General features: G+C 37.4%; 1 protein-coding gene across 1 annotated transcript in view; it reads left to right on the top strand.

Moving 5' to 3' along the window:
- Positions 1-2,274: 2,274 nt before the first annotated feature.
- Positions 2,275-12,919, top strand: part of ACSL5 (acyl-CoA synthetase long chain family member 5) — a 29,002-nt gene continuing 18,357 nt past the window's right edge. Inside the window, exons 1-5 of the mRNA XM_026670754.2 lie at positions 2,275-2,459; positions 5,006-5,114; positions 6,105-6,169; positions 6,251-6,352; positions 7,389-7,488. Of these exons, the coding sequence (XP_026526539.1) occupies positions 2,304-2,459; positions 5,006-5,114; positions 6,105-6,169; positions 6,251-6,352; positions 7,389-7,488 (532 nt within the window). The 5' untranslated portion in view covers positions 2,275-2,303. The remainder of the gene's footprint in view (positions 2,460-5,005; positions 5,115-6,104; positions 6,170-6,250; positions 6,353-7,388; positions 7,489-12,919) is intronic.

Raw genomic sequence — 12,919 nt, 5'->3', positions numbered from 1 at the left:
CTGCCTTCAGTCTGATCTAAGTATAGTATATAAAATCATACATTGCAATGTCCTACCTGTCAATGAATACTTCAGCTTCAACCATAACCATACTAGAGCACACAATAGATACAAACTCAAGGTTAACCATACCAAACTTGATTGCAGGAAATGGGGCGTTGGTCCTTACCTGATACGCCCCTTCTAGGCGAGCCGCGAGGAGCATCCAGACTGTGGGATGTGCTTCTGAGTCCTCTTCTTTCAGGCTGAGCTTTAGACGAGGAAACGCTCCGCCCTCCCACGTGGCATCGCGCAGCGTCTCCCCAGTTTTTTGCGATAACGAGAAGAGAAGTTATTAATCCTATCTAATCAACTATTGGCTCCTTGGCTGAAAACAGGAGTCCCCACCAGACGGAGATGCTAGGTGGGGCTGGATGCTCCTCGCGGCTCGCCTAGAAGGGCGTATCAGGTAAGGACCAACGCCCCATTCTCCCTCGAGCCGCCGGAGCATCCAGACTGTGGGACATACCAAAGCTTGGCTGTCCTATGGGTGGGACTCCGTCTGGCCCGAAGGCCCTCCGGATCATTGACAACCCTCTGTAAGACCCGCCGGCCAAAGGAGGCCTCAGCTGAGGCATACGTATCGATCTTGTAATGCCTGATAAACGGGGACGGAGAGGCCCAGGTGGCTGCCCCACAAATGTCAGCAATGGGGGCTTGTGTGGCCCAGGCCGCCGAAGTGGCTGCACTCCTGGTGGAATGGGCAGTTATTCCACCGGGTGCCGGCAGAGAATGGGAAAGGTAACACCTGGCGATGGTCGCCTGATCCAGCGGCTGATAGTGGAAGGAGAAACCTTGAGCCCTAGTGTCTTGGGTTGAAAGGACAGGGAAAGAGATTCCGACCTTCGTAAGGACTGAGTGCGCTTAATATATATACGCAAGGCCCGTCTAACATCTAGGGTGTGCCAAAGAACCTCCCTGTTCCCGGAGGGTCTAGGGCAAAAATTTGGTAGAACCAGTTCCTGAGATCTATGGAAGGGCGAGTTAACTTTGGGTAGGAAAGTGGGGTCAGGCCGCAGGGACGACCCGGTCTGCATGGAACACACATAGATCGCTCCTGACTGACAGAGCTGCTAATTCCGACACATTCAAAGCGACGAGCAGAAGTGATGGCTACTAGAAAACTACCTTAAAGGTGAGGAACTGAAGAGATGACTCCCTCAAAGGCTCAAACGGAGAACGTGAAGAGAAACTAGGACCTTGTTGAGGTCCCATGTGGGAAACCTGTGAACAGTGGGAGGGCACAGGTTGGTTCTAAGGAAGGATCTAACCCGGGGGTGATGGGAAAGGGAGCCGTAGTTATCACAGGAGACCACTGTTGAGAGGGCAGAGACTTGTCGAAAAAAGGTTGGGGACCACTTGACTGTCCTAAAGTAAGCAATGATGAAGTATGAACACCTTTATTTTTAGGATCTCTAACTTCTCATAATTATTGTGGAACACATTTTTTTCATCTAGAAGTTAAAATGCAAGTATTTCCAATGCATTGATTTCTGAAATGCCTTTTGCATCCCTGTAATTGGAGTTTCTTTTGAAAATTATTTTGTGTTTGATCAGTAATAGTTGACATTTTGGGATCACAAATATAAAAGTTATTAATTTCTTCTGAGACCTGAATTTTTGAAATTCTCCCAAAAAGCTTTTATGGACTTTAAAAATGAATCTTTTGAAATCCATAACATATCAAATTTACTTTGTCTGGCATGAGTGAAAATGTAAGAGGAAATAATGAATTTTTGAAGAGATAGATGTCTTGCAGAAGAAATGTTAAGCTTAGTGAGAAAGCTTTAAACACTATCCCAGTTTATTATATTTTGTATTTGTAAATAGCTGGATTTTCATATTCACTTTAATTTAGTTTAGCAGTGGTATATGTGTATTTGTGAAGTAGAATGCAAGAGCTTACAGTAAGTATCAGGTCCTGAAGTGCCATAGTTATCAGGAGTCATTTATTTTATATTTAATCCACTTTCTAAGTAAAAGTTACTAACAGTACAGTCTGATTCTTAGTTGTTCCCTTAAACTCTTTATTGATTTAGGTAGTATAGGGTATAGGTAGGCAAAGATAGGTAAAAAATAACATGTACCAATGAGCTACATAATAGTTTCAGACTATTAACAAATAAATTGTTTGGCTTAATTAAAATGCACATTGAGCAATTTAAATGATTATGGCTATTATTACCTCCATGTTGTAATGAATTTCTGTTTTCTGATCCCTATTGTTTTAGGATTCAGCAGTCTTGCAGAAATAATTCATCAGAATGATTTGGATACTTCAGCTCTTGTTTTCACCGCTCCCAACTCCTGCTTTGATTGGTCTTATTACTTTTGGAACAACAGTTTTTCTATGGTTGATAACAAAACCCAAACCAGTTGTAATTCCTGTTGACGTCAATAAGCAATCTATTGGCACTGAGGTAAAAGAAATACTGAGTGCTTTTATAAATGAATTTTGTGTTTCCTCCCCTCCTCAAATGTAGCTTTCCATCTTCTGCAATAGTTTGAATTCAATTTACGGAATACAAATTAAAGAACCCTTTTCCAACAGTGACCACAACATGATTGACTTTTGCCTCAACATATGTTGACACAAAAATAATCACAATGACGTGATCCCCAATTATAACTTCAAAAAGGCAACTATGATCTTATAGAAAACGATCTCTCATCCCTTGCTTGGCAATTTCTATTCACTGGATGCAATAATGTTGAAGACCATTACAACATAGTTTTATTTGAAGTCAAAAGAGTCATCAAACTATATGTACCAACAACAACTCCCAAAACCAGAAAAACAGATTACCCATAACAATAAGGAAGCTTCAATCCAAAAAGAGATCACTTTGGCGGAAAAACAAATCTGGTCACGTTGCCAACTTCAAAAGCTGATACAAAATTTATGCCACCAGATAAAAATGGAATGCACCAATTAGCACATTAAACAAGAGGAAAACCTTCTACGCACCAATTCCACCCACACTTTCTACAATTTTGTAAACAATGGACTAAAAGACTCAAGGTCCATCCCACCCCTGAAAGGACCTAATAGTAAAGACTGCAATGACGACACCATTAAAGCCAACCTCTTTAACACATTCTTTGGCTCAGTATTTGTAAACAGCAATAGATTATGCCCAGTATTTCCTAGTCAAACCACAGACAACTACAATGATCTAATACATATCGATTTTACAGAAGACAATGTTGAAAAAGCACTACACAATCTAAAACCATCTCTATCTATTGGACTGGACGGAATATGTGCCTACTTCTTAAAAAAGTTATCCACTGCCATAGCCAAACCTCTAAGCATAATCTTTGAAAAATCTTTCAGGACCAGCTCCATGCCAAATCTATGGTCACAAGCCACAATCATCCCCATCTTCAAAAAGGGAGACCCCAGCCTAGTTGAAAATTACAGACCTATCTCCTTATGCTGCGTCACCTGTAAAGTCATGGAATCAATTATTAACCAATCCATTATCCTCCACTTAGAGACAAACAACCTACTCTCTAATAAACAATTTGGTTTCAGAAAAAAACTATTCTGTAATCTGCAACTCTTACACTGCAAAAACATATAGACTACACAACTTGATCAGGGCAAAGCAATAGACATAATCTACATAGACTTCTGTAAAGCCTTTGATTCAGTGGTACACGACAAACTACTCCTAAAACTAAAATCTTATGGTATCTCTGGACACCTGCATAACTGAATAGAAGCATTCCTGTCAAACAGACAACAAATGGTCAAAATTGGAAGCATCCTATCAAATTCTGTACCTGTCAATAGTGGTGTCCCCCAAGGCAGTTTTCTAGGACCAACTCTCTTCATACCTCTGTTATCATATTAAGAGCAACTGCGTTCTCTTCGCTGATGATGTAAAGCTATTCAACACCACAGACAATACTGCTACCCTTCAAAAAGACCTTGACTATGTATCAGAATGGTCAAACAAATGGCAACTTCAATTCTCAACAAATAAATGCTCTGTCTTACATATTGACAAAAAAATCAGAAAATAAAATACAAGCTAAATAGTTAAGACCTTGTTGATGATCCAAACTCTGTCAAGGACCTTGGAATACTCATCTCTAATTATCTAAGTGCTAGAGCCCACTGTAACTACATAGCCAAAAAGGCATTAAGAGTTGTTAATCTAATCCTGCGTAGCTTTTTATCTGGTAATATCACACTACTAACTAGAGCATACAAAACATTTGCTAGACCGATACTCGAATACAGCTCATCAGTCTGGAACCCACATTACGTATCTGATATTAACACAGTTGAGAAAGTCCAGAAATATTTCACAAGAAGAGTTCTCCACTCCTCTACTCGTTGTAGAATACCTTATGCCACCAGACTTGAAATTTTAGACCTAGAAAACCTAGAACTGTGCTGCCTTCAGTCTGATCTAAGTATAGTATATAAAATCATACATTGCAATGTCCTACCTGTCAATGAATACTTCAGCTTCAACCATAACCATACTAGAGCACACAATAGATACAAACTCAAGGTTAACCATACCAAACTTGATTGCAGGAAATACGACTTCAGCAACAGAGTGGTCAATGTCCGGAATACTCTACCTGACTCTGTGGTTTCTTCCCCAAACCCCAAAAACTTTAACCTTAGACTGTCTACTATTGACCCCACCCCTTTCCTAAGAGGTCTGTAGGGGACATGCATAAGCGCACCAACGTGCCTACCGTCCCTATCCTATTGTTTTTTTCTATTTTTCTTATATGTATCCATTTCATAACTATGTTTATACTTATACCTATTAAGCGATTGACAAATCAAATAAATAAATAAAATAAACTGGGGACTTAGTTTGGCACTGTCTATATTTGTCAACTAATTCAGAAAAACTTGAACTCAGATTGATTAATTGGGTTTTGAAATGCATTTTCTATGGATGTACAAATTAACAGTAATGATTCCTCAATGCAGGGAGGAGGTAGAAGAAGTGCATTTATTCCTGAAGGAGAGCTTCTGTCTTATTACTTTGAGGATGCAAAGACTTTATATGAAGGATTCAAAAGAGGATGTTCTGTATCAGGTGAGTGAAATCCAGAGAACATTGATACATCAAAATCAAATGATCATTGATTTCTACATATTTTCTATCCTGGTATTAATTTGAATGGTTGGCCTTGCATCCTACCACAATTTAAATAGTTCTGTGGCACTTTTCATTTTGTGGCATTTAGCAAAAGCTTAACAATAAAATGCCAAGGAAGGAGTCCTTTGGCATATTGGTTTATAGTTGCATAGAAAAGCTATAGATCATGATCTTTCTAGGATATTTAGGGCTAGGGTTCAAAGGTTTTTGCCTTTGAATCTGAAGCACAACACAGATCTGATGGAGGATTAGTTAATTAAATATTTCCCTGATTTCCGCTGTCCATGAACATAGCTCAAAATGCTTCTTTGACTTACGGTACATAGGGAGCAGAACAAACATAGCATCTTCCCTGTTAATGTATCCTTTATTTATTTATATTCCACCTTTATTATTTTTACAAATAATGTAGAGAACATGTCCAGCACATCTTACTCCTTTGATTTTCCCCACAACAACCCTGTGAGGAGGTGGAGTGAGCTGAAAAAGAGTGACTGGCTTAGCCATAAAAGCCTTCAACCCTAATGGGAATAGCTCATCACAGATAATTTATTTCTTTGGTCTTGTTTCATTGGCCAAAGAGTACTCAGTGTTGCACTGCTGTGCTTAAATAAAAAAAATTCCAAATCTTCAGTTACCTTCATGCTGTTTATTCTCTCTTAGTTAAGGCACTTCATTATTTAAGTATGACAATGAATAATAGAAAGGCTATTCAAATATTTCTAATAAGTAATGGCTCTTAAAATGTCTTTATATTTTAAACTAAAATGTTTAATACTACAGATAAACCACTATTAAGGCTTGCACTTTAAAAGCACTGCTTGGCAGCTACTATGTATGAAATTTTATTGAAAATTCCATTAAATTAAGTGCACTGACATTCAATAATTTTCAGTATTCCTTAAGCACACATTTTTCTTTTTGCAGAAAATGGTCCTTGCTTAGGATATCGAAAACCAAAGCAACCGTACCAGTGGCTATCTTATCAACAGGTTAGTTCTAGAGAAATGTGTATGAAGAATCCAAACATTTGGCAAATATGAAGAACAATCAATGTTCACTTCTGTCTATAGGTCCTGGACAGAGCTGAATATTTGGGATCAGGCCTTTTGTACAAAGGATGTAAACCTTCATCGGATCAATTCATCGGCATCTTTGCTCAGAATAGGCCAGAGGTAACTTCTTGAACTATGATAGTTATCTGAACTGGTTAATTTAATTACAGGTAGTCTTCGATTTAACAGCTACAATTGGGACTGGAATTTCAGTTGGTAAGTGATGTGGTCATTAAGCAAGTTCATCACCCTGACTGGGTCCAATTTTGTGATCATTTAACCATGGTCATTAAGTGGATCATACAGTCAATAAGTAAATGAGGCTTCCCTGATTTATTTTGTTTGTTGGAAGACATCTAGGAAGGTCACAAATTACAATCAAGTGACTGTGTAATCCTGTAACCATCATAAATGTTAGCCAGTTGCCAAGCACTCACAGTGGGTAGTACTATGGTTGTAATATTGAGGATAGGCAATAAATTACTTTTTCTCAGGTTGTCATAACTTTGAACTGTTGCTAAATGAATGGTTATAAATTGAGGACACAAGTGACTGAATTCTTGGCATGCTCATAGTAAATCAGCCCTCCCTCCTAGGTAAACTGGATAGGAAATACAGCTAGATGAACTAATTCTACTATATTATATGGCTACATTAACAGAATCTTGGCAAGACAAAACATACAGACTTCCTGCTATCAATTTTAACTGCTTGATCCATTATTGACAGTGGGTCCTTCTTAAGTTTCTCTCTTTAACCATTAAGCCACTAGGAATTCCAGCCACTGTGATTCTTTCCTAAGCAGGGTGTTTTCCCCTCACTTTAATGTGGTCATCCACACATTAAATGATGCCTAATATATAGGATTTTCTTCCCCTACTATGTTTCAATTGTTATTGTTTAGTGTTGGATAAAATAATCCAAGTGGAATTGGAATTCTGACTATTTTGATAGAATTAATATGCACTGTACAAAAGATTTTCTAAAGAGCCTTTATTATGTTCTGTTTACACAAGTGCTGAAGTTATAGGGATACTTTAATTATTAGCAGTTAGTTGAAACATAAAACCATAATGTGAACGTTACTTAGTACTCTGACAGGAGAATGATCAGCCTGCATGTAGAATATGTTCTTTTTTTCTGTTTTCCTACATAGTGGATCATCTCAGAGCTTGCCTGCTACACTTACTCAATGGTAGTAGTTCCCCTTTATGATACATTGGGTGCAGAAGCAATTGTATACATTGTCAATAAAGGTAAGACTTTTCCTCTGAATGGGGATTCATTCATGAGAAAATCTAGAATTTGATTGCTGATCAAGTTTCTCGAGTGTTTTTTTTAATTCCAACTATTTATTGGAAATGATGATGATGATGATATAATAATAATAATAATAATAATAATAATAATAATAATAATAATAATAATAGTAGTAGTAGTAGTAGTAGTAGTAGTAGTAGTAATATATTTTCATTTATTGGATTTATACCCTGCCTTTCTACAAGAGGTATCCATGTGCTGCCATCTTCCTTTCTTCCCACGACTATGTTGTAAAGTAGATTGAACTGGGAAACACTTAGAGTTACCTAATAAACTTCCATACTGATGATGGATGGCAACCTTGGTTTCCAGGATTTTATGCCTTAACCAGTACTCCCCAGAACCTAACTTTTTTACATAAGTAAATCTATGCTCTGGAAAATTACTTCAGATTTATTAGTTTGTTTATAACTTGGGCAATGATATCTTTTAATATCAGTCCTGTTCAGCATATTAGAAATAAGGCCAGGTTCAAGGCTTTTGGTAACTGAATCTGTGGAATAACAGCAAAAATATTAGATTCTGGAACTTCATTGAGCTTAATAAAATCAGCATCACAATAGCAAAAATAACAATGAAAATTCAGTCTAACGTAAAACTAATTGGTTCTTTAATTCAGTGATTAGATGGCCAATAACACTTTACTTGTAAAAGAAAAGAAAAAAGAAAAGAAAAAGGGGATTGAATCATAAATTAGCAATAAAGCTTGTTAAGGTTAATTGTACAGAAGAGGTCTCTCTTGGGATAAGTATATTCATAATAGGCTTCCTTTGCCAGTCTGGACAAGCTGGCTTCTCCCTTAATACGTGGTACAAGCTTCAGAAGATCACACAGTGGTAGCCTGATGGTCCTTTCATAAAGCTATATAGAAGGAATAATAATAGCAAATAAAAATAATAAAAATATTAATGAGGACTCAGATTGTTGGGGGCAATATATATATATATATATATATATATATATATATATATATATATATATATATATATATATGTATGTATGTATGTATGTATGTATATATGTATATATGTATATATGTATATATATATATATATATATATATACAAAAATCTAAAGGATAATGAAAACTCCATCAAATGTTCTCTGTGTAAAAAATACACTCATCATAACTGCTTGGGATTACCTGAGCAAATGATTCAATACCTAGAATCATCCAATGAGTTTCCATATTTCTGCAAATCATGCAGACCCAAACTGGATCTGTCTGAAAGAGTTGATACCATCGAAACCATTGAAACATCCCCTACCATCGAAACCATTAAAACATCCCTCAACACCATAGTAGCATCCCTGGACGCCGTAAAAGAAAGAATATCCAACCTTGAAAAGACACAACGCAAAAACCTGAACATCCAATAGATACAAACCACATCTCTACCCAACAACCACAATCCAATCCAAAACCCAATCCACAAATAAACACAACCCAGACAAATATTGACATCCCAATCCTCATCAAAGAAGCCGTTGAGTGTGAACGGAAACGTCCAAACGCCATCTTATTTGGTCTAGAAGACATCAATGTCAATGATGACATCACAACTGTCTGAAACATCATCAGAGATTATCAAGCATCAACCATCTCCGCTGATGAAATACTTGACATTTCCGCATCGACCGAGAGCTCAAAAATAGAGATGGCTCTGTGGCCCCACGCTTGTGCAGGGTCATTTGCAAAAATGAATCAAGTAAACGTAAATTCATTTATACTAGAAACTCATTCGCCAAAACCAACACCAACCATAAGAACCTCCGTTGCCGCCCTGACCTAACCATACAGCAACGTGCCCGCTCCCGTGTACTCCGCATCGAACTCAAAAACCGTCTAGACAATGGAGAGAAGGACCTGTACATTGACTACCATGCTGACTGTATCAAAAGTAAGTCACGCAACCCAATACTCAGCTTTTACCCTCAACCACAACCCTACCTCAACCGATCCACCATCACCCAAGACTAGGCACGCACGCCCCCAACTACCTCAATTCCAACTACTGCCGGCCTTAAATGCAAACTACTCAATGCGAGAAGCCTCATGAATAAAATACCTGAATTTCTCATCCTCCTAAATATGGCTAACTTCGACATTATATTTGTTTGTGAAACATGGCTCAATGCATCTCTCCCCGACTCCATTACCACAGTAAGAGACTATCATGTTTACCGATCAGATCGTGAAAATCATCGAGGAGGTGGTGTTGCTATATTCTATAAAAAATCCTTACATCTAAAAAATATCCAAGTTACCCAGGAGCTTGCCCTTCCTGAAACCATCATCTGTGAACTATCCTTAAATATCACAATTCGATTCTTACTATGTTACAGAGCACCTGATTATGACATCGAACATGTAAACAAGCTAAATACATTACTAACATGGGCTGCATCCTGCCCATACCCTTTTATCCTTCTTGGTGATTTCAATCTACCTCATATTGACTGGACCCTATATGATTGTACAACTGAAATCATACACACAACCTTCTACAATGCTATTACAAATCTGGGACTGGAACAACTAGTAACCAACAACACTAGACTAAACAACTGCCTCGATCTCATCTTCTGCAATAGTTTGAATTTAATTTACGGAATACAAACTAAAGAACCCTTTTCAGTAGTGACCACAATATGATTGACTTTTGTCTCAACATACGTCCACACAAAAATCACCACAATGATGTAATCCCCAATTGTAACTTCAAAAAAGGCAACTATGATCTTATAGACAACGATCTCTCATCCCTTGATTGGCATTCTCTATTCACTGGAGGCAATACTGTTGAAGACCATTACAACATATTTTTACTTGAAGTCAAAAGAGTCATCAAACTATATGTTCCAACAACAACTCCCAAAACAAAACAAAAAAGCAGATTACCCATATCAATAAGGAAACTTCAATCCAAAAAGAGATCACTCTGGCGGAAAAACAAATCTGGTCACGTTGCCAATTTCAAAAACCGATACAAAAATTTATGCCACCAGATAAAGACCGAATGCACCAATTATCACATTAAACAAGAGGAAAACCTTCTAAGCACCAATTCCACCCGTGCTTTTTACAATTTTGTAAACAACAAACTAAAAGACTCAAGGTCCATCCCTCCCTTGATAGGACCTGATGGTAAAGACTGCAACGACGACACCATTAAAGCCCACATCTTTAACACATTCTTCGGCTCAGTATTTGTAAACAGCAATGGATCATGCCCAGTATTTCCTAGCCGTATCACAGATAACAACAATGATCTAATACATATCGATTTCACAGAAGACAATGTTGAAAAATCACTACGTAATCTAAAACCATCTCTATCTATTGGACCGGATGGAATATGTGCCTACTTCTTAAGAAAGCTATCCACTGCCATAGCCAAACCTCTAAGCATAATCTTTGAAAAATCTTTCAGGACCAGCTCCTTGCCTAACCTATGGTCACAAGCCACAGTCATCCCCATTTTCAAAAAGGGAGACCCAAGCCTAGTTGAAAATTACAGGCCAATCTCCTTATGCTGCGTCACCTGTAAAGTCATGGAATCAATTATTAACCAATCCATCATCCTCCACTTAGAGACAAACAACCTACTCTCCAATAAACAATTTGGTTTCAGAAAAAACTATCCTGTAATCTGCAACTCTTACACTGCAAAAACATATGGACGACACAACTCGACCAGGGCAAAGCAATAGACGCAATCTACATAGACTTCTGTAAAGCCTTTGATTCAGTGGTACACGACAAACTACTCCTAAAAATAAAATCCTATGGTATCTCTGGACAACTGAATAACTGGATAGAAGCATTCCTGTCAAACAGACAACAAATGGTCAAAATCGGGAGCGCCCTATCAAATCCAGTACCTGTCAATAGTGGTGTCCCCCAGGGCAGTGTTCTAGGACCAACTCTCTTCATACTCTACATAAATGACCTCTGTGATCATATTAAGAGCAATTGCGTTCTCTTCGCTGATGATGTAAAGCTGTTCAATACCACAGACAATACTGCTACCCTACAAAAAGATCTTGACTATGTATCTGAATGGTCAAACAAATGGCAACTTCAAATCTCAACAAATAAATGCTCTGTCTTACATATTGGCAAAAAAATCAGAAAATAAAATACAAGCTGAATAGTCAAGATCTTGTTGATGACCCAAGCTCTGTAAAGGACCTTGGAATACTCACCTCTAATGATCTAAGTGCTAGAGCCCACTGCAACTACATAGCCAAAAAGGCATTAAGAGTTGTTAACCTAATCCTACGTAGCTTTTTCTCTGGTAATATCACACTACTAACCAGAGCATACAAAACATTTGCTAGACCAATACTCGAATACAGTTCATCAGTCTGGAACCCTCATTACGTATCTGATATTAGCACAATTGAGAAAGTCCAGAAATATTTCACAAGGAGAGTTCTCCACTCTTCTACTCGTTGTAGAATACCTTATGCCTCCAGACTTGAAATTCTAAAACTAGAAAACCTTGAATTACGCCGTCTTCGGTCTGACTTAAGCATGGTATATAAAATCATACATTGCAATGTCCTACCTGTCAATGAATACTTCAGCTTCAACCATAACAACAGAAGAGCACACAATAGATACAAACTCAAAGTTAACCGCACCAAACTTGATTGCAGGAAATACGACTTCAGCAATAGAGTGGTCAATGTCTGGAATACTCTACCCGACTCTGTAGTCTCTTCCCCAAACCCCAAAAACTTTAACCTTAGACTGTCTACTATTGACCTCACCCCCTTCCTAAGAGGTCTGTAGGGGGCGTGCATAAAGCGCACCAACGTGCCTACCGTCCCTGTCCTATTGTTTCTCTTATTCTTTTATTTTTCTTATATGTACCCATATCATGTATTCACAACTATGTATACACTTATACTTATTATTTTGTAAACAATTGGCAAATCAAATAAATAAATATAAATATAAATATAAATATAAATATATATATAATATATATATATATATATATATATATATATATATATATATATATATATATATATACATACATACATACATATACATACATACATATTATATATATATTTATATTTATATTTTTATTTGCTATTATTATTCCTTCTATATAGCTTTATGAAAGGACCATCAGGCTATATATATGCTATTGCTGTTAGTACCATCTATCCCTCCTGACCAATTTAGGAGGGAATCTTGATAATGTTATTTGAGAAGGTAGAAATATTTGCCCCTGCTACTAGCACAGTGCTCTTAAAACAACATTTGGGGGGCCCTTGAACACATTTTTGCTTTCTATATTTGGGAGGGATGATGGAATGAATATAGATTAGGACTAGCTAAATCCA

The sequence above is a fragment of the Notechis scutatus genome, chromosome 4, assembly GCF_049901735.1.
Source record: "Notechis scutatus isolate UNSWTSFEM ecotype Mainland chromosome 4, rNotScu1.2, whole genome shotgun sequence".
NCBI classification, from domain to species: Eukaryota; Metazoa; Chordata; class Lepidosauria; order Squamata; family Elapidae; genus Notechis; species Notechis scutatus.
Note: the sequence above shows the minus strand (reverse complement) of the source record. Positions and strands in the feature narration are given on the sequence as shown.